The sequence below is a fragment of the Lepidochelys kempii genome, chromosome 10, assembly GCF_965140265.1.
Source record: "Lepidochelys kempii isolate rLepKem1 chromosome 10, rLepKem1.hap2, whole genome shotgun sequence".
In the NCBI taxonomy this organism is placed as follows: Eukaryota; Metazoa; Chordata; order Testudines; family Cheloniidae; genus Lepidochelys; species Lepidochelys kempii.
The window spans coordinates 79274206-79297345 of NC_133265.1; the positions used below are offsets into that span (position 1 = coordinate 79274206).

The following is a 23140-nucleotide window of genomic DNA, read 5'->3' on the forward strand; positions in this document are numbered from 1 at the left end:
TCCAGGGTAGCCCTATGACCTGTGCAAGGCACAAGGTCAGACTAGATCATCACAATGATCTCTTCTGGCCCTAAAGCCTAACACTCTATTAATCCAACGTTAGATAGAACAGACAGAGCAACAGTAGCAATGTCTGTTGCTTTATTCTATTCCTTCAAATTTTCTGTCTTGCCTAGCCAGCAAAGCTAAAATCTGTTATCAGTCCATTAGTCATCTCCCCGCCAGCCTCTCAGCCTCTCTTCTCATTCCCTCATCCCCAAAAGATAGACAGAAGCAGAGACAAAGATGATAAACCTTCTGGTTGCATGTGACATTTCTAATCACAGTCATTCTGCCTGAGAACAGTGGCTGGTGATTGGACACGCTCGCACCTGGGCTGGCTCCTCTGTGTATCTGGACTGAACTAATAGACGAGATCGGAGTCATTCGGTTTTTATTCAGCATTTCCTTTTTCTCTCTTTAAACCAAGGAAAGCATTGACAGAGATGATCATATGCCATGTGCAGGGATGGCATAGTCATAAACGCAGACAAGTAGCAATCAGTCACTGAAAAGCAGGTAGCTTTGCAACTAGGCGTGGAAGGATTAGATTTGTATTGGTAAATGTCAGTTTCACTGTACACATGAACCGATAAAAAAATATTCCCCCAGATAATAATTGAAATGGAGCTAGGCAAAGTACGAAAAATGCTGCTCGAGGACTTATTAGAGTTTGATTTAAAGATATTTGCTTTGTTTATACAAATGAGTTATTCAGAGTAGCAGCCCTGTTAGTCTGTATTCACAAAAAGAAAAGGAGTACTTGTGGCACCTTAGAGACTAACCAATTTATTTGAACATAAGCTTTCGTGATCTACAGCTCACTTCATTGGAGCACCCATATTTTGACATGGGATGTTGACAAGTTGTGATTTTTCAGTGTTGTTGTAGCCATGTTGGTCCCAGGATATAAGAGAGATAAGATGAGTGAAATAGTATCTTTTATTAGACCAACTTCTGTTGGTGAGAGAGACGAGGTTTAGAGCTACACAGAGCTCTTCTTCAGGTCTGGGGGGGGGGGGGGGAAGGAAGGCAATGTGTTTCCAGGCACAAGCAAGAGATCCCCAGCTGCTTACCCTGGATTAGCCCTAAAGGGCATATACAGCTTGCTAATTATAGAAGCTTCTATTACCTTTTGAAACTTAAAATTGTAACTCATTTGTAAAAAGAAAAGGAGTACTTGTGGCACCTTAGAGACTAACCAATTTATTTGAGCATAAGCTTTCGTGAGCTACAGCTCACTTCATCGGATGCTCCAATGAAGTGAGCTGTAGATCACGAAAGCTTATGCTCAAATAAATTGGTTAGTCTCTAAGGTGCCACAAGTACTCCTTTTCTTTTTGTGAATACAGACTAACAGGGCTGCTACTCTGAATAACTCATTTGTATATCTATGTTTATCTGCTTTAACCTTGTAAACAACTCTCCTGTTTAAGGAATCTTTATATAGCTTATTATAGGGTTGGCTACAAGTGTTGTCTTTGGTGAGAGATCTAAGGTGCAATTGAACTGAGGCAAGTGACTGGTCCTTTGGGACTGGGAGTAACTGAATATTGATGTGGTTCTTGGTGTAAAGGACCATCTATCACAAAGGCAGGCTCAGCTGGGTGGCGAGATAGACTGGAGTGATTGACGTTTAGTGGCATTCACTGATAAAAATCTAATCCTTTCAAGATGATTTAAACTCAGCCCATTGAACAAAAACTGGACATGAAGAGCTTTGGACCAGAATTGATTTAAAAAAGAAAATAAAATAGTTGTGGGCCATTTCTGAGTTTTTACAATGCAGTAATTGTGTGAAGTCTGATTACAACTGTCTTTTTGTTCTACGTTAAGTTATTTTCTGCAAAGATGGAATATTCTTTTCATCTTCCGTGGAGAGCAACTGTTTTTGGAATTTTTTCCCTCTTATAGTAAATTTTCCCGATGAATAAAAATCCTAGCATATAAACTTATATAAGGCTGAAATCTAGTTCTTATCTGGGCAAAACTTCCATTGAGATCAATGAGAGTCTAGCCTGAGTATAAACATCACTAGGACTATCTGGCCAACCATTTGCAATCTGACACGGATGGAATTTTTGAAGAAGCTTAACGTTAGCTAAGTAGCTAACTCCCTTAGGCACTGATCCTGCACCACAGATGTCAATGGCAGTTTAGCCATTGATTTTAGCAGCAGCAGGATCAAGCCCTTAGGAGCCTTTCAGAGTCCCAGCCTAAGTCTCTGTATAAGTGTCCAAGGACCAAGTGAGCACAAGCCTCCTTGGTCCATATTTGCAACTTTCATTCCTTTCTTTGGTAAATTGAAGTCAAAACTACTTTAATGAGGTTTTTTTGCAAACAAGTTAATTTTAACTTGTGGGGTGTCCCAGCGACCTCTGTTTTGCAATTTCTAATTTCATGTGAAGCTTTTGGTGAAGTGTAGAAACTGCTTTAACAGCTGCAGAAAAATCAGGAGCCTATGGGATTGATGCTGCCGCGCTTAACAGCACTAGCTGTCCTTCTTCCCATGAATGGTTCCAGTGAACTCAATGGAGTCCTCCTTCCCATGAGTGGTTCCAGTGAACTCAATGGAGTCCTCCTTCCCATGAGTGGTTCCAGTGAACTCAATGGAGTCCTCCTTCCCATGAGTGGTTCCAGTGAACTCAATGGAGTCCTCCTTCCCATGAGTGGTTCCAGTGAACTCAATGGGAGGTTTGGGTCTTCAGCACATTTAAAGATCAGGGGAGGCAACTAAAAGGACCGACATGAAGAATGCAGATATGGAATTGAATGCCCAACTTTATTCATCCACGCTGGAAAGTTTTGACCCAGCAAATGTTATGGCCCAGTTGCAGGGAAGTCAATGGAGTTAATACCAGGGATAAATCTGATCCAAAAACAGCACAACCTGAATCATTATTCTGATTTGGTAAATACCAGCTATATGCTTGGTTCCATATAAGACCCAAAAATAAAGATAGTCCCTGACTGAAGGGCCTAACAACCCAAGAGACAGGTAGAGACAATACAAAGGGTGAAATTCTGACCACACTGAAGTCAACGGAAATATTGCTATTGATTTCAGTGGCAGCAGAATTTGACCCAAGTAACCCAAATAATTTGATTAGTAACCTCACTCTTATGGAAGGAAGATGCTAACTTAGTGTAACAGCGTGTCTGACGGTCACAACCTGTACAGAGGCGTAGAGCCCTTCTGTTGCCTCACCCTGGAGTCAGGAGCTAGGACGCTGCATATGGATGCAGAATTGTTCTGCTGACTCACACTGGCAACCAGACCAGGCTCTCTCTCTCTCTCACTGAACTCAAGCTTCTAGCTTCAGGGCTACTTTTACAATCTGCAAGGCCCAAGCAACTGTCAAGTCCCAAGCTGCAAAAGGGGAAATCAGGACATAAGATGCCTCCCCCTCTGCTGCTGGAGAAGGATGGGGGTCTGGCAATATTTCTTCTCTTTCTAGTTTCACTGTCAGAAAAGAAAAAACAGGCTTGTCACTCAGACTGAAGTCTGGCATGAAAGGTGAGACCCTCCCACAAGAGAGGAGTCACTAATGGCTCCTCATTTTGCTTCTGCTTAAAGCCATCCCCACCTACATTGTTTCCCGGTCAATCTGGCCAATATCCTGACCTCCCTTACATTCAGTGAAACTGACTCTCTGTTGTTGCAGGCTACACTGAGCAGGGGGGAACACAGAACAGGAACTGGGGGAGGAGAGAAAACAGGCAAGAGGGTGGAAGACGGAGAAAATGCAGGGGGGATGAGACAGGACGCAGGTAAAGGGATGGCGGGGGGAAATGGAAAGGTTAATAAAAGGAGGGGACAGCAGGGAGCAGGAGAGGGAGGGAAAAATAAGAGACTGCTAGTGGGAGGAAAGGAGAGATGGGGAGAGAGTGACATCACTAGAGAGAAAAAGAGTTCCCAATCTGGACCAAGGTTTGTCCTCTCCTCTTACCCCTCCACCCAGGTTGTCCCCCTGCCCTCTAATATGGGAATCTTAGAACAGCTCCAGCTCAGTGCCTCAAAGGCCTGCTGCCTCTTATCGAGTACACGGATGCTTATAAATCCAACTTTCTCTGGTCTAGGCACACTCAACACCCCACGGAATTCCTGTCATTTTCTTCTCGCACTTTTTTGTGCTCTGTCCCTGGGACCGTTGTGCCCCAGCCCGCACTGTAAATGGACATGTACTCCAAGTACAAAGTGTACACATTTCACTGCAGAGAGCGCGGATGGCATCAGGCAAACGGTTTAGGAAACGAAAATCATTAAGGTGGCCGTTAGGGGATTTATACGCTCTTTTGTCTTACTTGTCTAGAAAACTGTATAGAGAAGCAGCACATTAGAGGCCAGCCTATCTAATACAATGCTGTAGCACATTCTCATGAATAAGAAAGACTGTGGGGAACCTAGAAGAAAAGCTAGGCCATATATTTTCATAAGTACACTACGAAAAATATAAAATCCATTGTTTTTCCATTTAAAACACCGTGACAACCTTTTAATTGAATGATTGACAGAGGGCAGTAAAGGAAAGGGAATGGCTTCCAGTCTGGTCTAAAACGTTCTCTGGGTTTTATGCCCTTCCAGCAGCTCAATATTTTAAGAGGTGAGGTGACAAACTGACACTCTTGGCTGGGAAACCAAGCTAGGTGCTTGCTTTGACCTTTGCAGAATTCATTGCAATTATTTCAGAAGAATTAGCTGTGAAGGCTCACGCTGGTGGAGATGAACCTCAGTTTTCACAACTATTAGCATTTGCAGTTTCAATCTGGGGAGCAAAAGCGTAAAATGTGGAGGGGGGCATCTACATGCAAAAAATAACGCATTAACAACAAAAATCAATCAATCAATCTATTGAAAAGGCAATTCCATTATTTACATATCTGCTTTAACTTTTCTCAGCGACATCTGTGGAGCCAAATTTTCTACTATATTGGAATGAGATTTTCTTTTAGTATTCAGGAGGGAGGATGCATGGAAGCATTTTGCATATCCTTTACAGTAGTATTACTCTTTTTTTCTTAATATTGCCCTGGTGGCTTTCTGGTTAGAAGAGCTACATTTGGCTCAGAATGATGGAGACCATCACTTTTTGAGCAGACAACCCCAGTTAAATCAATTACAACTTTTCCCTAAAATAATCGCTTGCTTGGTGTGGCCCCACAGGAAGAGTTATTCTCACCACTGAACAGCGTCTAAATGTCATGCCAAGGTGTCACATTCTGAACCCTTTAATCACAATGAGTAGTACCGTAGACTGCGAGTAAGTCCAACTGAAGTCCATGGGAATGCGCTGAGTAAGATACTGCACAATGTAAGGGTATTATACTCAACCTGAAAGAACCCCTACTGAGCAGCAGTAAGTACTGCTGCTGGTCCCTTAGCACAATGTCCACCAAGGGGCTAGATAACTTCTTGCAACTTTCCTTGAAGTCTGGGTATTCTGCACAGGGATTGATCAGTTAAACAACTAACAGTGAAGTAATACGGATTATTGAATTTATGGCTTGTTCATTTATTTTTGATTTATTAAAAAGTGGAGATTTAAATTTAAATAAATGCCAGGACAGCAATTCGATGGTTTTTCCATGACGTAAACTCAGATTGCTAAAACGTTGAGCTCCATTGTCCCCTTGTTGCTGAGGCTCCAATTACCATGCACAGAGATCATGCAGATACACATATGGGACAGCAGACCTTTTTTGTGTAACTTAGGCTGAAGCATTAGGATGCTTCGTTATTAGAATGTTTAAAATCAGCAGTCAAAAGGCATTACTGTGGTATATTTCCTTGAAGTGATAAGAACATTGCTACAGTGGGGTGTGATAATATCTACCTTACTGGAGCTGTTTCCATCCAGATTATTGGTAAAGAAGCGTGAAGTCACACCACATGACAGAGTACGGTAGCTTGGATTGGAAAAACAATGTACACTGCTGCTACCTTGAGATACATCTGGGAAGAAAACAAGTCATCACAAAATACTTTGGAAGCCAAAAAGATACTTTGGAAGTCGCAAATGGGTAATACACTTTAGGGAAGATCAGGTCCCAGAAACTGATAAGCATACACTAGTAGATATATCATACATTTCCAGATCAGTTAAATTATCTTGTATTGACTTAAGGATGGTGTGGAGCTCTTTACTATTAACATACAAACGATTACAAATCAGCCACAAAAGCAAAATATTTAAGCAACATGTAGTTTTATCTTTTTGAAGATGATCAATTAAAAAAAAACTATTTTCTGGTAGACAAAGTGCATTATATTTTAAAGATGAAATGCAAAACTTGGAGAATGGCAAGTCTATCACACACTTTCTTCTATAGATTAAACCATCTAACAGTCAGTTTACAAAAATAGTATTTATGAAACATTTAATTACAACCTTTTATTACAATGAGTGTATAATATTAGAAAGAAAGGTCCTGTAAATGTCTGTACCAAAGGGTTAAACATATTTTCTATAGCTGTCTTTGATCAAAAGCTTAAAGGAAGGAGTTCTATACCACTGAAATGCAAACCTCAGTAATTGTATTGGTGAGTTAAAGGCACATTTCTGTATTTCTTTTGTTAATTAAGAACACACTTATTCATTGTACAAAATATTTTACCAAGAGTAGCATGGTATTGATATTGGCAATTCTCCTGTAAACACCAATCCAGATTTTTTTTTTCAGTTTAACAATAAATTGTTGAAATGTGTCTTTGAATAGCAAAGGAAAGGATGATAGGTTAGAAAGGTTAAAAAAGAAACAGCACAAGAGGCCAAGACCTGTAAAGAGCAAACAGATTAGTTTTATACAACACATGTGCGTATTCATGTGAACATGTACTTTGCTCTGCTGACATCTTGTGGAGATCTAGTTTGCAAAGTATTCAGTTGTTAAGTAAACGTTTTCATCTGTACTGTGCACAGAACAGAAGTGCTAGGGCAGAATATGGAGTAAAGAGGCCACACATGAACCTACACCTTTGACCAGGCAGACTTGTTGCTGGATCACCCAGAGCAATTTAGTGAAGAGTTGATGGCAGCAAATATACTTTGCCTGCAATACAGAGCTGAATTCTTACATTAACTGTGATACAAACTTTCAGTTTCAGGTATTTTTGTGACCCTACTGCCAACAAAGTACATCACACCAGAGTACTGTGATTCCAGGCCTGAAGGATTAAAGTTGGTGTACTGTATTCTGGTCACCTCTTACATAGTGTTTTGTTTGCAGGTTTCTGTATTTAACCTCCTTCAGCTAGGATTTGTGCATCTGTCTTTAACCATAGCATCCCAATAACTAAACTCTTTTCCCTAAGTACTCAGCTACGACAGTGCGAGGGGCTTGATAAGTATCTAAATATGTAGACAGACAGATCCAGAGTGAATATACAGTATGGACAATGCTGCGCATTGCAGGGGACAGGGAGACTAGCTGGCCTGCCAGGACCTTACCATCCTTAGGACTAGAATTCTGTGACATTTACCATCAAATTTAACAGACATGGCCACCACTGTGCAACTGCAAACGAGAACTGCAACTAGAACATAAACGTGGTAGCCGTTATGTGCTCATCAGAAATACAGGAGTTCACACACAGCCTTGAAACTGCTTTATTGAGAGACTGAATGTTCCCCAGGATATCTGGGTTCCCCCTCTCTTCTAAAACACAGAGGATCTTTAGCTTTCACCAAGACAGCCTCTACAAAAGATCAGACGGGGCAGTACCCCTGAGAGCATAACCTCCTGGCCTGGAAGTGAATACATCCAGCTGAGTCATATTGACATGTAACCTCACTGGGACAACAGGAAGACACAAGGATCTGCTCAAGCATGTCCCCTGGTGAAATCAGGCCAAAGAATTCCAAGTGAGGCAGTGGCAGCCAGGCACAGAATCTGGTAACAAAAGAGGGAATTTGGAAGCAATGAAATAATTAAAAAACAAACCACACACCAGTGTATTGTTTTCTTCCATTGCTTGGCCATGATCCTGTGACAGGATCTGCAGCAGCAGACTCCTACACCTATGCAGAGACTCACGGGAGCACATGGACTCGGGCTATTTAATTCGTTTGAGTTCGGGCTGGAGCCCTGGCTCTAGGACCCTGCGAGGTGGGAAGAGCCCAGAGCTCGGGCTCCAGCATGGGCCCAAACCTCTACGTTGCAATTAAACGAGCCCTTTGCCTGAGCCCAAGCCCCAGGAGCCCGAGTCAGCTTGCACAGGCCAGCCACAGGCTTTTTAACTGTAGTGTAGACAGACCCTCACACACAGTAAAAATAATATGTGACCCCCTGTTATAGCTCTAGTTCTGTGATATGTGGTTTAAAATACTCTGCTGGGAGTGAGCGTATAGTTCTCATCTTTGGGCGTATGTTCTTGCTTTCAAGCTTCGGGGAGAACTTCTGCTTTCAGATCTGTGTGATGCAGCTTAGATCCAATATTTTGCTCCCCCTGCCTGAGATGGCTCTCTCTCCCATCGTTAGCCAGGCAGATCTGAGACCAGAGAGTCTATTTTACTGCCACATTCTTTGTCCACTGATGCAAAATAGTCTAAGGGTTGCCCATGGGGCCCTCTGTTTTTATAACCTCTACTACACAGGAGCATGGATTTTTGGCCTCAATCATGTTTGAAAGTCAAAGCTCTAACACCATCTTTCAGAACTAATATAATGTGTGACATTGGACAGGAATTTCATTGTTTACTGTACATCTCTGGGAGCCAGCGAGCCAAAAGGGTGCAGACACAGACTCCGGTCACAGGAGCAGCCCTAGGCCAGAAAAGGAAACTAGTGAAATAATGGTCTTGGCATCACACTTTGTGCACAGCACAGAGGATAACCATGTTGTGGAGCTGACCCACTTAGGGCTTGATTATGCAGTCCTTATTCAGCCAAATTCCCACTAAAGTAATAGAATATCAGGGTTGGAAGGGACCTTAGGAGGTCATCTAGTCCAACCCCCTGCTCAAAGCAAGACCAATCCCCAAATAAATCATCCAGTCCCTGGGCACTGAAGCTTCATACTTCCTAGACAGTGGCAGCGTGGCTAGGGCTAGGTAAGAAGCTGCTCCATACAGGTGAGGAGGACGAGAGAGTCACTGTAGGTACCTGGGAGTGGGTGGAAATGCCCTTATCCTACTGGGCCCTCAATTCAGGTACAGAATTCCAGTGTCAGCCTGAGGTATCTGTGACATGAGTGGTGGCACTGGAGAACCTCAAGGTTCGCTGTTCCCTTCCCATCATACACACCCCAACCCTCCAACCAGCCTGCCAGCCTTCCCTATCTGTGCTCCTGTCTGATGCCCTAGGCCCCCTATTTTCTTCTCTTTGCTCTACCTCCTGGCTTTCTGGGCTATAGAAGGAGTAGGCAGCAGAGGCTGCTGAGCATCCCAAACAGGTGAGGGAAGGGGTCAACGTTCAGGGAGTTACAGACAGGCAGAAGATAGCTGGGGGAGGAGTTGAGGGGCCCAGTAGTAACTGGGCAGGGAGTTGCATGGAGTCCCCATGTGTTACTTCACATCAGGCCCTACGAAAATGAAGGCCAACTCTGCAGAACTATTCCTGACACCAACAGGAGATTTGCACAAAGAGAGCGGATAGAACAGGTCAGACACCATGGTAGATCTTCCTACCAGCACGGGGAGATGGGGGGTGGGTGCGGGGGAGCACTGTTCTTGTGACCCTAGCGAAAAGGATTGGCTGACCCTGCTCAGTTACAGGTTCCTGCGCAATAACAATTCTACTGTCAAAAAATCATATAAGGAAAAATTCAAACACACCCAAATCCAGACCCAAACCTAAAAACCCCCAGCTCTAGCTTCCCCCAGACAGGATGAGGTGGACTTGGAAGAACTAAAGTAATTATGATCCAGTGTCTCTCTAGGGAAGCCTAGACAATGACACCGAGCCCCAGTATCTGCTACTTGGAACAACAAAGAGCTGGCAGGTCAACCTGTAACTGGACCACCCTGGAAGAGGGCACGACTGTACCATGTAAAAGGATTTATTTTCTATCTTTGCAGCAGGTCCTGACGGTGTCCCAGATGCTGCAGCATGTGGAAGATGTAGAGCCCATATATTTGTGCAGCACCCTGGAAGTCACTCATCCCGATGACCCTTTCCCTCTGCATGTGTAGCTACTCAAGAGCTAGGCCACCAGGTACAAGTGACAAGGTTATAATGAGTCCTGGGATGGAAAGTTACAAGTCGGGGGGGATGGAGAATGTGGTCTAAAGAGATTCAGCAGCCTGAGAGAGCAAGGCCTCCTGGGCTAGTCCTGGGCTGCCACAATCTTAACGGCTCTGTCTGTGTGGCATGGCAGAGGAGTGGTCTGTTAGGTGTTCCTTGCAGGGGTGAGAGAGGCAGTGTCCACTCCCAGCACTAGCAGATCTTTTGACTTGATGAAGAACGTCCGACTGGGAGGCCATCAGGTTTAACTGAGTTCTCCGTTTGCAGCAAATCAAAGAGGAAAGGGAACCGGTGCAATTCTCACTCCCCTGTCTGGCTGGACCAGCTCTGCCCAGCAATTCAAAACTACAGCAATATTCCTCCATTTTCCAATGTGCCTCTTGCACATACTGGGTGCCATTCATTATAAAACCAAACATATATATTAAATTGATGAAGCCTTGTAAAGAAATTAAAACCGACCTGAAAGAAAATGACCAGCCGAGAGGATCAGAATGTTCCTCTCCACTTAGGCGAGGGTTGGCTGGCTTTGACTTCATTCCTATTGACCATCAGCACTTGTCTTATCGGGGGTTCACAGCTTGGCTCTTCCAATTCTGTTGAAGTGGCAAATTGCATGCCAAACTGTGCTGGTCTCTGGCCTGATGGTCAGGGGAGCCCTCTTTGGCAACTGTCCCACACTACATTTTACACAAATAGGCAGCTCAGTCAGAGAGATGTGTCCATTGTGACTAAAATCCAACAAGAGAGGTAGGGAGAGGGGATCTGAGGACTATTGCTGGAGGATTTTATCTTGTAGCTACCAGGTGAGGAGGGTTAGGTGGACCAGATAAGAGCTCAGACTGAGCAGATGAGAAGCCAAAGTCTGAGATGCTGCATATCATCCTGTCTCATCTTTGGGGGTTACACTAGATGACCCTTGTGGTCCCTTCTAACCCCATGATTCTAGGATAGCAAAGCATGCACATGCCATCAGAACCGAAGTCTTGATGCCTTTGTAGAACCCAGCAACTGAACACATCCAAGCTGTGAGTGAGTCTGACCAGCTCAGACTTTTTTGGACACAGACAGGCCTCCTTCCATGTCCTTCATAGTCAGTTCTGTCTACAAACTGGCAGCAATTCACACCCAAAAGAATTCCTTTCACCCAGGGCATGATTTCTCCATGTAGCCATGGTGGCTAGCGCAAGTCTAACACAGCTATGAGTAGCAGGACTCCGAGGGCAATGCAGGACTGGTGAAAATACATGTGCTACATCTATCTCCCCCAGTTCCTGAAGCCTCTGGTTCATCTCAAGAGCAGGAGCTCCAGCCACGCGGCCATTTAAGGGACAAACCACAGCTAGAGGGCTAATGCTTATAGGGAGCTCCCTACAGAGGGCAGGATACAATCTCCCAGCAGAGAATTCACCACGGAACATCCTACTCTATATTAGTGAAGGAAGAATCAAGAGGGGGAAAAGGTCACTAAAGACAAGGTAAATTTCTCCAAAACCTAGCCAAGCCATCAAGAAGAGCTTCCTCCAACTACGGGAGATAAAGAAAACAAATGAACAGGGCTGCCCTGCTACTATTAAAGCTGACTTTACACCATAACAAGAGCTCGTTTTTTCTCTCCCCCATCTTCATCAGCTGGTAAGAGGATGGCAGGCAGGGGCTGCGGAGAAGGTGGTGACACCAACTGGGAGGGGGCATATCTTCCCTCCCAAAACAGAAGATGCCACTGTCAGATAAAATCCCACAATTAACACAGTCATCCCATTCCTCACTTTCATAGAATCACAGAATCATAGAGTATCAGGGTTGGAAGGGACCTCAGGAGGTCATCTAGTCCAACCCCCTGCTCAAAGCAGGACCAATCCCCAATTAAATCATCCCAGCCAGGGCTTTGTCAAGCCTGACCTTAAAAACTTCTAAGGAAGGAGATTCTACCACCTCCCTAGGTAACGCATTCCAGTGTTTCACCACCCTCCTAGTGAAAAAGTTTTTCCTAATATCCAACCTAAACCTCCCCCACTGCAACTTGAGACCATTACTCCTTGTCCTGTCCTCTTCTACCACTGAGAATAGTCTAGAACCATCCTCTCTGGAACCACCTCTCAGGTAGTTGAAAGCAGCTATCAAATCCCCCCTCATTCTTCTCTTCTGCAGACTAAACAATCCCAGTTCCCTCAGCCTCTCCTCATAAGTCATGTGTTCCAGACCCCTAATCATTTTTGTTGCCCTTCGCTGGACTCTCTCCAATTTCTCCACATCATTCTTGTAGTGTGGGGCCCAAAACTGGACACAGTACTCCAGATGAGGCCTCACCAATGTCGAATAGAGGAGAACGATCACATCCCTCAATCTGCTGGCTATGCCCCTACTTATACAACCCAAAATGTCATTGGCTTTCTTGGCAACAAGGGCACACTGCTGACTCATATCCAGCTTCTCGTCCACTGTAACCCCTAGGTCCTTTTCCGCAGAACTGCTGCCTAGCCATTCGGTCACTAGTCTGTAACGGTGCATTGGGTTCTTCCGTCCTAAGTGCAGGACCCTGCACTTATCCTTGTTGAACCTCATCAGATTTCTTTTGGCCCAATCCTCCAATTTGTCTAGGTCCCTCTGTATCCTATCCCTACCCTCCAGCATATCTACCACTCCTCCCAGTTTAGTATCATCCGCAAATTTGCTGAGAGTGCAATCCACACCATCCTCCAGATAATTTATGAAGATATTGAACAAAACCGGCCCAAGGACCGACCCTTGGGGCACTCCACTTGATACCAGCTGCCAAATAAACATGGAGCCATTGATCACTACCCATTGAGCCCGACAATCTAGCCAACTTTCAACCCACCTTATAGTGCATTCATCCAGCCCATACTTCTTTAACTTGCTGACAAGAATACTGTGGGAGACCGTGTCAAAAGCTTTGCTAAAGACAAGAAACAATACATCCACTGCTTTCCCTTCATCCACAAAACCGGTAATCTCATCATAGAAGGCGATTAGATTAGTCAGGCATGACCTTCCCTTGGTGAATCCATGCTGACTGTTCCTGATCACTTTCCTCTCGTGTAAGTGCTTCAGGATTGATTCCTTGAGGACCTGCTCCATGATTTTTCCGGGGACTGAGGTGAGGCTGACTGGCCTGTAGTTCCCAGGATCCTCCTTCTTCCCTTTTTTAAAGATGGGCACTACATTAGCCTTTTTCCAGTCATCTGGGACTTCCCCCGTTCACCACGAGTTTTCAAAGATAATGGCCAATGGCTCTGCAATCACATCCGCCAATTCCTTTAGCACTCTCGGATGCAACGCGTCCGGCCCCATAGACTTGTGCACGTCCAGCTTTTCTAAATAGTCCCTAACCACCTCTTTCTCCACAGAGGGCTGGCCACCTACTCCCCATGCTGTGATGCCCAGCGCAGCAGTCTGGGAGCTGACCTTGTTCGTGAAGACAGAGGCAAAAAAAGCATTGAGTACATTAGCTTTTTCCACATCCTCTGTCACTAGGTTGCCTCCCTCATTCAGTAAGGGGCCCACACTTTCCTTGGCTTTCTTCTTGTTGCCAACATATCTGAAGAAACCCTTCTTGTTACTCTTAACATCTCTTGCTAGCTGCAACTCCAGGTGTGATTTGGCCTTCCTGATTTCATTCCTACATGCCCGACCAATAATATTATACTCTTCCCTGGTCAGTTGTCCTATCTTCCACTTCTTGTAAGCTTCTTTTTTATGTTTAAGATCTGCAAGGATTTCACCGTTAAGCCAAGCTGGTCGCCTGCCATATTTACTATTCTTTTGACTCATCAGGATGGTTTGTCCCTGTAACCTCAATAGGGATTCCTTGAAATACAGCCAGCTCTCCTGGACTCCTTTCCCCTTCATGTTAGTCCCCCAGGGGATCCTACCCATCAGTTCCCTGAGGGAGTCAAAGTCTGCTTTCCTGAAGTCCAGGGTCAGTATTCTGCTGCTTACCTTTCTTCCCTGTGTCAGGATCCTGAACTCAACCAACTCATGGTCACTGCCTCCCAGATTCCATCCACTTTTGCTTCCCCCTCTAATTCTTCCCGGTTTGTGAGCAGCAGGTCAAGAAAAGCTCCCCCCCAGTTGGTTCCTCTAGCACTTGCACCATGAAATTGTCCCCTACATTATCCAAAAACTTCCTGGATTGTCTATGCACCGTTGTAGTGCTCTCCCAGCAGATATCAGGAAGATTAAAGTCGCCCATGGCGTGCGATCTAGTAGCTTCTGCGAGTTGCCGGTAGAAAGCCTCATCCACCTCATCCCCCTGGTCCGGTGGTCTATAGCAGACTCCCACCACTACATCACTCTTGTTGCTCACACTTCTAAACTTAATCCAGAGACACTCAGGTTTTTCTGCAGTTTCGTACCGGAGCTCTGAGCAGTCATACTGCTCCCTTACATACAGTGCTACTCCCCCACCTTTTCTGCCCGGCCTGTTCTTCCTGAACAGTTTATAACCATCCATGACAGTGCTCCAGTCATGTGAGTTATCCCACCAAGTCTCTGTTATTCCAATCACGTCATAATTCCTTGCCTTCACCAGGACATCCACTTCTCCCTGCTTGTTTCCAAGGCTTTGTGCATTTGTATATAGGCACTTGAGATAACCTGCTGATCGCCCCTCCCTCTCAGTATGAGGTAGGAGCCCTCCCCTCCCAGACATTCCTGCCTGTGCTTCCTCCCGGTATCCCGCTTTCCCACTTACCTCAGGGCTTTGGTCTCCTTTAATAACCTGGATCCTGCAGCTCCTCGCAGGGGAAACTCCTATTGACTTCAGTGGGGAATGCAGTCCACGTAAGGGCTGCCGGACTGGGCCCTATATATTAAACACTGCACACATCATGCCATGGTACCAGGCAGTATACTGTAGTTATTTTTTCATATGCTAGCTAGTTGATATCAAGCTGTGTGTTGGGCATGCCCCCCAATCCCTTAGTGAGTGTAAAAGCTCACAGCATTTGGAGGAAGAGAATAGGTACAATTATTCCTGAAGCAAAGCACTGCACATTGTACACAACGAACTCATTTTTTCCAAGAGAGAGTAATGTGAATCCCCATTTGATTATCATAAAAAGACCCTTACCAGAAAGTGAGTAATCGGTATTAGTCATCCTCATGGCTGGAGTGTAAGATACACTTGGCATGTCATGCCCCTTCTCCTTCTGTTTCCGTCGATACCACACAAATAGTGCCAGCAAAACCATAATAATTAGAAGTAGAATAATAATTCCAGTGATTGCTCCCACTGAGTGCCTCTCTGATCCGAGAGCGGGGCTAATTTTAGTATAGGGATTTAATTCTTCCATCATAAGAGCCGCTGTTAAAAATAATTCATAACACACTGTAAATTGACTAGCACAAGTCATATTTCAAGGTTTATTTTTTAAGAAAGTACTTTTTTTTTTAAAGCACACAGAATTTCACCATACCTTGATCGCACCTGATTCCTTTGAAGCCTGGACTACAGTAACATGTACCAGTGACATGGTCACATGTAGCATTATTCATGCATTCGCATAGCTGTTTGCAACCATACCCAAATGATCCAGGTGGACACTCTGTAAATTCAAATACAAGGATTGGAGAGAACCTTATTACTTTCATCAAGAAAGGGGGAAATCCAAGCTTGACATCATTGGGGCCAGGATTTCACCCACAGCGTTCAGATTAATATTTTTTAATCCAGGAGGTTTTATTTATTTATTTCTTTTATATCTTTATTATATATATATATATATTATATATTATTATTTATTATATATATCTATATTTATATCTTTATTTATTGTTCACTTGTACAACGCTGCCTGTCTTATCCACCCATTGTCTCTTGTCTTATATTTAGGATTGTAAGCTCTTTGGGTAGGGTCTGTCTTTTTGTTCTGTGTTTGTACACTGCCCAGCACACTGGGGTCCTGGTGCATGACTAGGACTCCTAGGGGCTATGGTAACACAAACAAATAACAACAACAATAGCCTGGTGTGCTAGTCAGTGGGTTTTAATTCTCCTTCTGGAATAGTCTGATAGGACTTTAAGGAAAAGAAATCGATAGGGTTCTACAGAAATGAAAAAATCTCCCTAACAGTTGCATTAAATGCCCACAGAATTTAATAGAGAATGAGGTCCATTCTACAGAATTTCAGAAGATGTTTAAAAACTCTAGACAGAGGTTATCATTCGCCATTAAATTCTGTAGAACTTTTCCAGAAGAGTTGCAAATGTGATTTTTAATGTATATTTATAAGAACCCAATAGATTTTTTACTAAAACACCACATACATTCATAATTACCTCCACTAATACCAAAAGATAAACAGAATAGTGCAGATGGAATTACAAAATTGAGCATCTGAATGGTTTGCTTTGCTCTGCTTATATGATATTAGACTTCCTGTATTTCTATCATAGACAAAATGATTGAATGTCTAACTGGGAAATTTATTCATACAATTACCATGATGGCCTATTACAATAAATCTGTAGGCAGCTTATTATGCTTCTTCAGGCAACATTCAATAACAAATTGAAAGAAAGCCCGTAAACAAGTTCTGGCAACTCCTACTACTTTATAGAGAAGGCACATTATTGAATACATATACAATTGCTATGTTTCTCTATAATAAATGTTACTGGTTTTAAGATAGGACTTCCTATATTTTACTATGAACAAGTGGCACAGCATGGTGATACCTTTCCAGTGTCAACCTTAGATAAGTAACATCTTGTAGCCAAACGTTAATATTAAGTATTCAATATTTGCCAGTATCTGTATAATGATTCGTAACACATTTAATAAGTTATACAATTGTTTCTCTCTCTCTCATTAATGCATGCAAATTCCTAGATGAGAAAAATAAAATTGTTCTAATGAGTGCAGTTTGATATCAATTCAAAGGCTAGGTTTTCAGAATGAGGCACAAAAAGGGTATTTGGATTTGTATGCTTCAATTACTGTGTCCGATCTTAGCTGGTTTCCAAGAAAGTTTACCCTTTCATAAGGATATCAAGAATGTGGAGAGTGATTGTAAATACTAAAAATAAAAACGAGTTTGGGAAGCATCAGAAACCCTTAGGTTTCAGGGCATAAGGCAAGCTCCATCTAATGGGGGAGAAGGAAGCCTTCAGTGAAGGCAGGTTACCCCATAAATGCCTACTGCATCGTCCTCTGCAGCATCTGGTACTGGCCACCGTTGGTGGCAGGATGCTGGATTGAACAGACCACTAGTCTGTTCCGGTATGGAATTTCCTATGTGGTTATGTTCCTATTGCACGCACAGTTGCAATAAGTGTGCATACAAATGGACAACTAACATGCTAATGAGTGTCTTGTACACAATCTCTAACTGAGCATATTGAGTAAACCAGTTACACAGACACACATGTTCTTGCATGCATATACAAGCAAACATATTAATGCATCGCATCAATATATACACATATATCTAAAAGGCTGAATAAAAACACATAATTAGAAGCTCGCGGAAATAATTTTCTAGGATTTTATTTGCAATTCTGGCAGAAATGTTACAATATCACCTGAAGCAGAGCTCTGTGCAAGCTCAAAAGCGTGTCTCTCTCACCAACAGAAGCTGGTCCAATAAAAGATATTACCTCACTGTAGCGGGGCGGTCACGCCACTCCGCCCTGAAGGGGTTAAAACAGCCCTGGAAAAGGGCTGCCCCCAGGAACCAACAGGGTAGGCTAATTGGGAAGGCAGCCACAGCTGGGGCCACACCCCAATCAGGCCACAGCTGGCCCTATAAGAGGGCTGAGGGCCAGGAGCTGTGGGAGTCTCACTCCAGCCCTGGAGTGGGAAGGGTGAGCTGCCTGGGAGCAAGGTACCTGAAGTGGAGCAGTACTGGGGAGCTCCAGCCTGGTAAACCCCGAGGCTGCAGGCCTTGGTGAAGGCCTATGAAAAGGTACAGGGGCTGCAGAGAGGCAGCCCAGAGATAGGCAAAGGCAGCAGGTCCTAACCCCTTGCCAATGGTGAGTGGCCATTACACTGCAGTCTGCTCCAGCGAGTGGGGGTTAGATGATGACTGGCAGTAGCCACTGAGGTAAGGTGGGTTTAGAGGGTTGGGGGGTCCCCTGGGAGGGGAGACCCAGAGTAGGGGTACTGAAGAGGGCAGAACTGCGGGGTAAGGGGCACCAGGGTCTGGGAGGGACACGGGGCCAGCAGCAGGCGAGACATTGGCCTGCAGAGTACATGCCGAAGGCTGGAAGGAGCTAATTCCCAGGTGACCAGCAGGAGGCGCCACGCCAATGAGTCGCACCCATCTTGTCTCTATAATATCAGATAGGCATACACCAGTATGCAAGCAAAGAAATCAATTGGATTAATATCATGAGGAAGTTGAGCTGGATTTCACCCTCTCTTTGGAATTCAAATAAGTGTGTGGGAATTCTCTTTTGATTTACTACATTAGACAAGCTGGTAATTATTCAAGTACAACACATGCAGTATCCACTACCCTATTCTTTGTTGTTAGAAGAAGTTGTTTGGGCCTCGGTATTAAATAAGCCAGGAAGAAATTGACAGTAATTACAATTACAATCACAAATGCCAGCATCCTTGCAAAGTAATTTAATTCCATTGTTAAACACCACTCACTACTCTAGTTAAATGCACATCCTTCCAAAAATGCCATGCACTTACTTTAGCTACTGGTAAGAAGCTATTGTCCGTCCATTTGATCTATTTTTACCATAAAAGCTAAACGTTCCTCAAGTTCACACTGATGGCATAGCAGAAATAACAGCAGCAAAAACAGAATGTAAGGCTCCATGGCTCAGTTAGTTTCCATTCTGACTCGGACGAAGGAGCAAAAATCCCCAAAGTGGGCTACTTGGACCTTGGGTCCAGGCACATGGGAGTAAGGGAGGTTACTTCTCTGCTTGCCACCTCCCCAGGTAGGAAGGGGAAGGGAGTGGACAGAGTCGTGTTGCTCCTTCCCACCCAGACCTCAATTGCTGGCCAGCATAACTGAGCAGTCAAGTTCTTGCTAGCAAGAATATACACCAGGAATAAATTACTAATCCATGGAAGCAAGGAGGAAGCAGGGGAGAACTTGTTACTCAGAGGGCTGTCCTTGAGGCACGATGCCACCTGGGGCTGCTCACACACTACCCCTTGCCCAGGCTTGTGCCTAAAATTAATCTCTAGTCTCTAGCTGCTATAATACCATATTGGTTATGGAAGTCAGAGGGTGACTAAGATTCCTGCTGCCCAAGCAGGGGCTAGTGCATTGTAGCAGTGATATCCTCAGGCGTGGGGCAGTGATAGGGTGGTGCACAGTGAACCCCCCCTTAGTGGTAGTAAAGAATTCCCCAAAACTGCAGTGCTAGCAGCTCACTAGAGGGAGATTTTTCAAAGGCATAAAAGGGACCTAGGTGCCCAGCTCCCATGGACTTTCAGTGAGAGTCAGGGGCCTAACTGCCTGTGTGCCTTTGAAAATTTCTCCCACAGTGTCTAAATCAGAAAAGACTGGTTAAAATGCTTCGATGCAAGGGTGATGGCAGGTGTTATAGAGGGCGATGGGTGCTATAGAAATCCTGAAGGAAGGAAGGCAGAGATATAAATAGAAATGTCTCTCTTTGACAGGCCTCCTCCTGTTTCTTAAAACTCTTTTGTGTGAAACGGCTGCTTGGGCAGTGAGGCCCTCCTGATGGCTACAGCTGGGATAGCGTCGAATGGTTCAGAGCCAGCTTTGCCAATCAGGTTTTGTCTGGACATCCCATCGTTCCCTGGGATGCAAAGACGGTCACTTGTAAGGTTCATAAATGGGACATTTCTGTTTTAACTGCTCTTTGCTCCCCCATGGCTAAGAAGAGCCTGCGTTCTTTGCTTTCCATAGCATGAAATGTGTGGCATGCAAAGCACGCGGCAGTCCATGTAATTCTGAAAGACAAGGGTTATCTAGGAACGATGTACACATTCCAAAGGTCAATGAGCACATGACCACTGGGTCTGCAATACCTCACATTGGCATGTACAGCTTCCTGACTGCATGTCTAACAGGCTGATTTGCATGCAAAACTGTGGATGCAGCTGTTGCATGGGGTTTTGAAAATCTGTCACATTATTTTTATTAGTGCTAACAGGATTTCCGCAGGAAATGCTCTGTGTTCTGAGGTGAGATATACAACTTGTTGGGATAACATCGAAGGGATTCAAGGAGGCAAAAATCACTGAACACAAATTTGAGCGCATGCCTGTAGCTTCTTATTAGGAAGGACTGCTCCACCCCACCCCACTCCTTTTTCATCCAGCTGTCCGTTTTACAGTGAATTCACTGTACTGTTCCACCGTCCCACAAACAGGCTGAAATGCCCCAAAGGACCAGGTGCAGTATCAGTTTAATATCTGAAAGACCTGCCTCCAGAAACTGACACTAACCTGCACTGTCATGAGGACGTATTCCATGAATTCACAGGTCTCTTCCATCTCATGACTTACGAATATTTTAATTTTAAAAAGCATTATATTTGGAAACATCAGATTATTCCATATTTTGCTACTTAGCAAGCATTTTGTCAAGAAAAAGCATGATTTGTTACTGACTGTCCAGTGCCAAGTTAGAACCCCAAGACAGATAAAGCTCCAGGAAACCTGGCACTGTTAGAACCCAAAGGCAGAGATGCTCCATGAAGCCTGTCATTCTGTATTGATTTCTATTTGGGAGACAAACCTGTGTTCCATTCCTTTAAACCTGACAAACTATAGTAGAAAACAAAGAGAAGATTAGTGATCAGCCTGAATATTTCCCAGTTTTTCAAAGACATTCAGGGAATATGTTCATTACAGCAAACCTCTTTCAAGCTGAACTGAGAGCAGTACCAAGTCTATAATTTCCACCAAGATTCTAAAGGGAAAAACACTTCAGGAGAACACCTTGGAAAATGAAGAAATATTGCTGCTTACTTTGCTCACACTGTTTGCCTGTAAATCCAGTTCTGCATGTGCATTGCCCAGTGACGTGGTCACAATCTGCTCCATTCTGACACTGACAAACATTGGCACAATTTCTTCCATAAAAGGCCGCTGGGCAACCTGTCAAAAATAAGAACAAGGAAAGAATCAGAAATACACAAACTCAGTAGCATTAAAAGTACAAAGTGTTTTAGGGTCTACATATTTTTAATAATATTTTTTGTTACTCTAAATGCAGAGAGGAACCTCCAGTCAATGTTCTTGGACAGTGTTTCCCCACATCTTTCAGAATTGTCTCTTCAGTGATTCAAAAGAAAACCTGACCATCTATATAAACTGTACTTTTAAAAAATAAAAGAAGATGGTTACAGAAAGGAACTATCAGTTATTTGCAAATGAAGGGAGATTCTTGCATGCCCTCCAAAATTCCACCTTCTCTCTTACAGGAGCCTGCTCAAGGCTTGAAACCTGGCCTTGACAGGTCAAGAAGCCTCCTGTATTTTTGTCTGGACTAGGCCCTAGTTGTCAGGGCATTTAAAGGCCTGGACCTTACTTACAGCCCGTGCAAATATGAAAACAAGTCACAAAACTATGTGGCTAGTACCCTTTCATTATGGATCTTCAATACCGATGGGCCTTTCTTGTGTGTGATGAGATAAAAAGATTTGCAGATGCTAGCATGTGTATACACACACAGTGTTGTAATGCTCAGAACTGACACAAGGTGGCAGCATGTACTCCGGTAGATTCACCGCCAGGTGAACAGGGTCTCTAAAAGCCTTACGCTGAGTACAGTAGAGCCCAGTCCAGCCAGCAGTACATCTACATTCTCCATCGTAAGGGTTGCACATTGCTCCGTTGTGGCAGTTGCATGTGTGAACGCAATCTGGTCCCCAAAAACCCGCTGGACAAGCTACAGAGAGAGAGAGTGTACAATTAATAACTTGGACTAATAGGTGATTATTACTGATGGTTGTTAAGTGATCACAACATGCTTGGTGCTGCACAAAGATACAAAGACAGCCTCCTACACACTGCAAAGCTTACTTTCCAATACAGGGATTGCGTGACAACAGCAATTAGCTCCAAACCAAGGAAAACCTGAACATTTAGGCCCACATGATGCAACCTGATTCATGCTGGTAGACCCTTAAACCTGTGGAGCACCTCAGTGAAATCAGTGGGGCTATGTATCGGTACACTGGTCCGTCAGCCAGGTCAATTTGTAGGTTCAAGGTTTTTGATCCATACGTGCAGGGGCACTAGTCTAGAACTTTGGAGCCACTGGTTCAATCCCCTGACCTGCCAGAGGCTTCATGTGTGACCATTGGCAAGTCACTTAGTTTCTCCATGCCTCTGTTTCCTATCTGTGCAATGAGGATAACAGCACTCCCCTACCTCACAGGTGTGTTCTGAGGAGAAACACATTCAAGTTGTGAGGTGCCACAGTGGTCTGAATATCGCAGATGGATAGATGATCCAGACAGCGTATTGCTCTAACTATTCTATTCAATCTTATTGCCTCACTGGCTTTATCTGTCGAGTCAATTTAGACAGAGTTTAAAATACGAAAATAACTTAAATTTTCTCTCTCATATTCTGGCATCCTGCATAACACAACACAGCTATTCATGGTTTACATTTGATTTGCAACCAAGTACTAAAACTACTGACTTAGTCTGTACTGCAGAGCAGTACCAAACTGTTGTAAAAAAGTAAAGAACGCGAAGTGTAAATTCAAATCCATAACATCTGATTGTTTCTGCTGATGAGGATTTTTTTTTTAGATAAATTAAGGTCTTCAAGTATGCTAGTGCTTTTTCAAAACTTAGCATGTTAAGCCTCTTCCTGTAACTGCAGTAAGTCACATAGTTATTAGTACCAGATAAAAAGATCCAACCGGTTAATAACCCTTAAGCATAACACCTGTATTTCTGCTGCCTTTCCAAGAAAAAAAACAAGTCCCTTTCCATTGC

The 23140-nt window shown here is 43.9% G+C and overlaps 1 protein-coding gene across 15 annotated transcripts in view; it reads right to left on the reverse strand.

The window, feature by feature from the left end:
* MEGF11 (multiple EGF like domains 11) overlaps nucleotides 1–23140 on the reverse strand; it is a 387570-nt gene that overhangs the window by 32848 nt on the left and 331582 nt on the right. For 10 of the 15 annotated variants that reach the window (XR_012154103.1, XR_012154102.1, XM_073304376.1 and 7 more), the window contains 5 exons: nucleotides 21949–22077; nucleotides 21156–21284; nucleotides 15663–15791; nucleotides 15317–15550; nucleotides 5874–5992 (listed from right to left, as the gene is read on the reverse strand). Coding sequence is in view for 13 of the 15 variants with exons in the window: in XM_073304376.1 (XP_073160477.1) it covers nucleotides 5874–5992; nucleotides 15317–15550; nucleotides 15663–15791; nucleotides 21156–21284; nucleotides 21949–22077 (740 nt within the window). In the remaining 2 variants the exon portion in view is untranslated. The remainder of the gene's footprint in view (nucleotides 1–5873; nucleotides 5993–15316; nucleotides 15551–15662; nucleotides 15792–21155; nucleotides 21285–21948; nucleotides 22078–23140) is intronic. The other 5 variants (XM_073304382.1, XM_073304381.1, XM_073304378.1 and 2 more) reach the window with 1 other exon arrangement.